At 28.9% G+C, this 1,894-nt stretch overlaps 1 protein-coding gene across 1 annotated transcript; it reads left to right on the forward strand.

Annotated features, from left to right (window-relative positions):
* Positions 1-527: 527 nt before the first annotated feature.
* LOC105461838 (odorant receptor Or2-like) lies at positions 528-1,461 on the forward strand. The gene is made up of 3 exons (XM_011708341.1): positions 528-648; positions 1,079-1,234; positions 1,404-1,461. Exons 1-3 carry the CDS (start codon positions 541-543, stop codon positions 1,446-1,448), a joined length of 309 nt encoding a protein of 102 aa, XP_011706643.1. The 5' UTR covers positions 528-540; the 3' UTR covers positions 1,449-1,461.
* The last annotated feature ends 433 nt before the right edge of the window (positions 1,462-1,894 follow it).

Consider the following 1,894-nt stretch of genomic DNA (forward strand, 5'->3'; position numbering starts at 1 on the left):
TATGTTTTCTTCTTATTATTATCAATTTTGTATTAAAGAATAATTTTACAAAGGAAAGAAACATATATGGACATATTTTGTATATAATTATATATAATTATATATGGAACTTTTTTTCCCGGGAAGTCTTTATTTTAATACATAATACACATAATTTTTCTATAATTTTGAATTATATGAATTATGTTAATAAATATAAATTAAGTATAGGGAGCATCCCGTTATTGTAACCACGTTGCGTTTGACCACACAGCCATTTACAGTGGCCGGTGGCGAAAAAGATTTTCCACTACTGTTCAAGCGCTGTGGGAATGGCTGGTGGTCAATCGCAACGTGATCAATCGGGTGCCACCCTTAAGTTATGTATCAAAATAAGTATATGTTTTCATTCATTTGTAACACATACAGGAAAACATTTATTTGCTAACATGAAACTATTACAGATATGCCAAAATGGTGAACGTTATATTCAATCAGGTACTTTTTGTACAATTCTTTGGTAGTGTCTTGATATTATGTACATGTATATATTATCTATCAATGCATATTACGGATTTATCTGGAGTTGCAACTTTGTTAGTATATGCCATTTGCATGTTTGTACAAATTTACCTATACTGTTGGTCCGGAAACGAAGTTATCCTTAAGGTAATTATATATTAATATTCTACTTGATAAACGCGGCAAAGTCTACATTTCTCATAAATAAGAAATATGGATTAGGATAAAAGGCGCAGCATAAGATTCTTTATCCGTATTTAAAATAAAATAAAATGATTTATTCTTGAGAAGACGATTTATGGACATCAATTAATTAATTATTTTTAATAATTTGTTAATTTTTCTATGTGAACTTTTCTCTACAACTCACGGTACAAGCCAGGGAACTCGAAAAAGTGGCCCAAATTCATTTCGTTGGGCTATTCTGAAACTAATTGATTTAAAGTTATTTAAGGTTATTCAAAGGTTTTCGATGTCGCTTTGCTGATAACGAATCTGACACCAAAAATTAAAAATTAAGAATGACTCATTCGCGCGCTAGATGCTCATATACAGATATAATGTATTATGTTGGCAGAGTGTGAGCGTAGGAGACGCTATATATTGTATGGACTGGCCTTTATTATCAATTAATGAAAAAAAAGAATTACTGATGATCATGATACGTAGTACAATGCCTATAAAAATTACCAGCAGCTTCTTGATAACTTTATCTCTTCAATCTTACAGTAACGTTAGTAACCATATTACTTGAACTAAATAAATATTATACTACATAAAAATATTTTGTGTGTGTAACATTAGGATTTAATATTTGTTGCGTACATGCAAAAATACGTCGTTGTTATTTTTAGCAAGTGTTTATAATTATTTATATTAATATCTTTTATAATTTGTTTCAGATTTTAAAAACATCATACTCTGCATTTAACGTTCTTAAAAAATAAAAAATATATGTACATATGATATATAATCAAAAGCGCGGCGTACTTGTGAGCATAACAATTATGTAGTTTTTCGTACATTAGTGACATTATACCTTAAAATTTCCGTTTTCATTTCAACCTTACTCTCTATTCCGATTATACAAATATTGAGACGCGAACGCACAAACATTAAATACACAATACAATATATAATACGTATTTGATTTAATTTATATGCAGCACTGAAGTTTTTGATTTCCATGTTAAAGTCAGAAAAGAATAATTTCCAAGTCTATACTACTTGTGATGTATTACGTGTAAAAAATATATAAGATTAATAAACATAATTTTCCTGCATACTTGTCGTACTACGTAACGCAGTAAGTTGAGAAATATGTATGCCATGTTTATTATACGTCATTTTTATCGCTATGCTGGTCTTGTATTTTTTTATATACGAGTAATAA

Source organism: Wasmannia auropunctata, unplaced genomic scaffold (assembly GCF_000956235.1).
Source record: "Wasmannia auropunctata unplaced genomic scaffold, wasmannia.A_1.0 LD276578.1, whole genome shotgun sequence".
Lineage (NCBI taxonomy): Eukaryota > Metazoa > Arthropoda > Insecta > Hymenoptera > Formicidae > Wasmannia > Wasmannia auropunctata.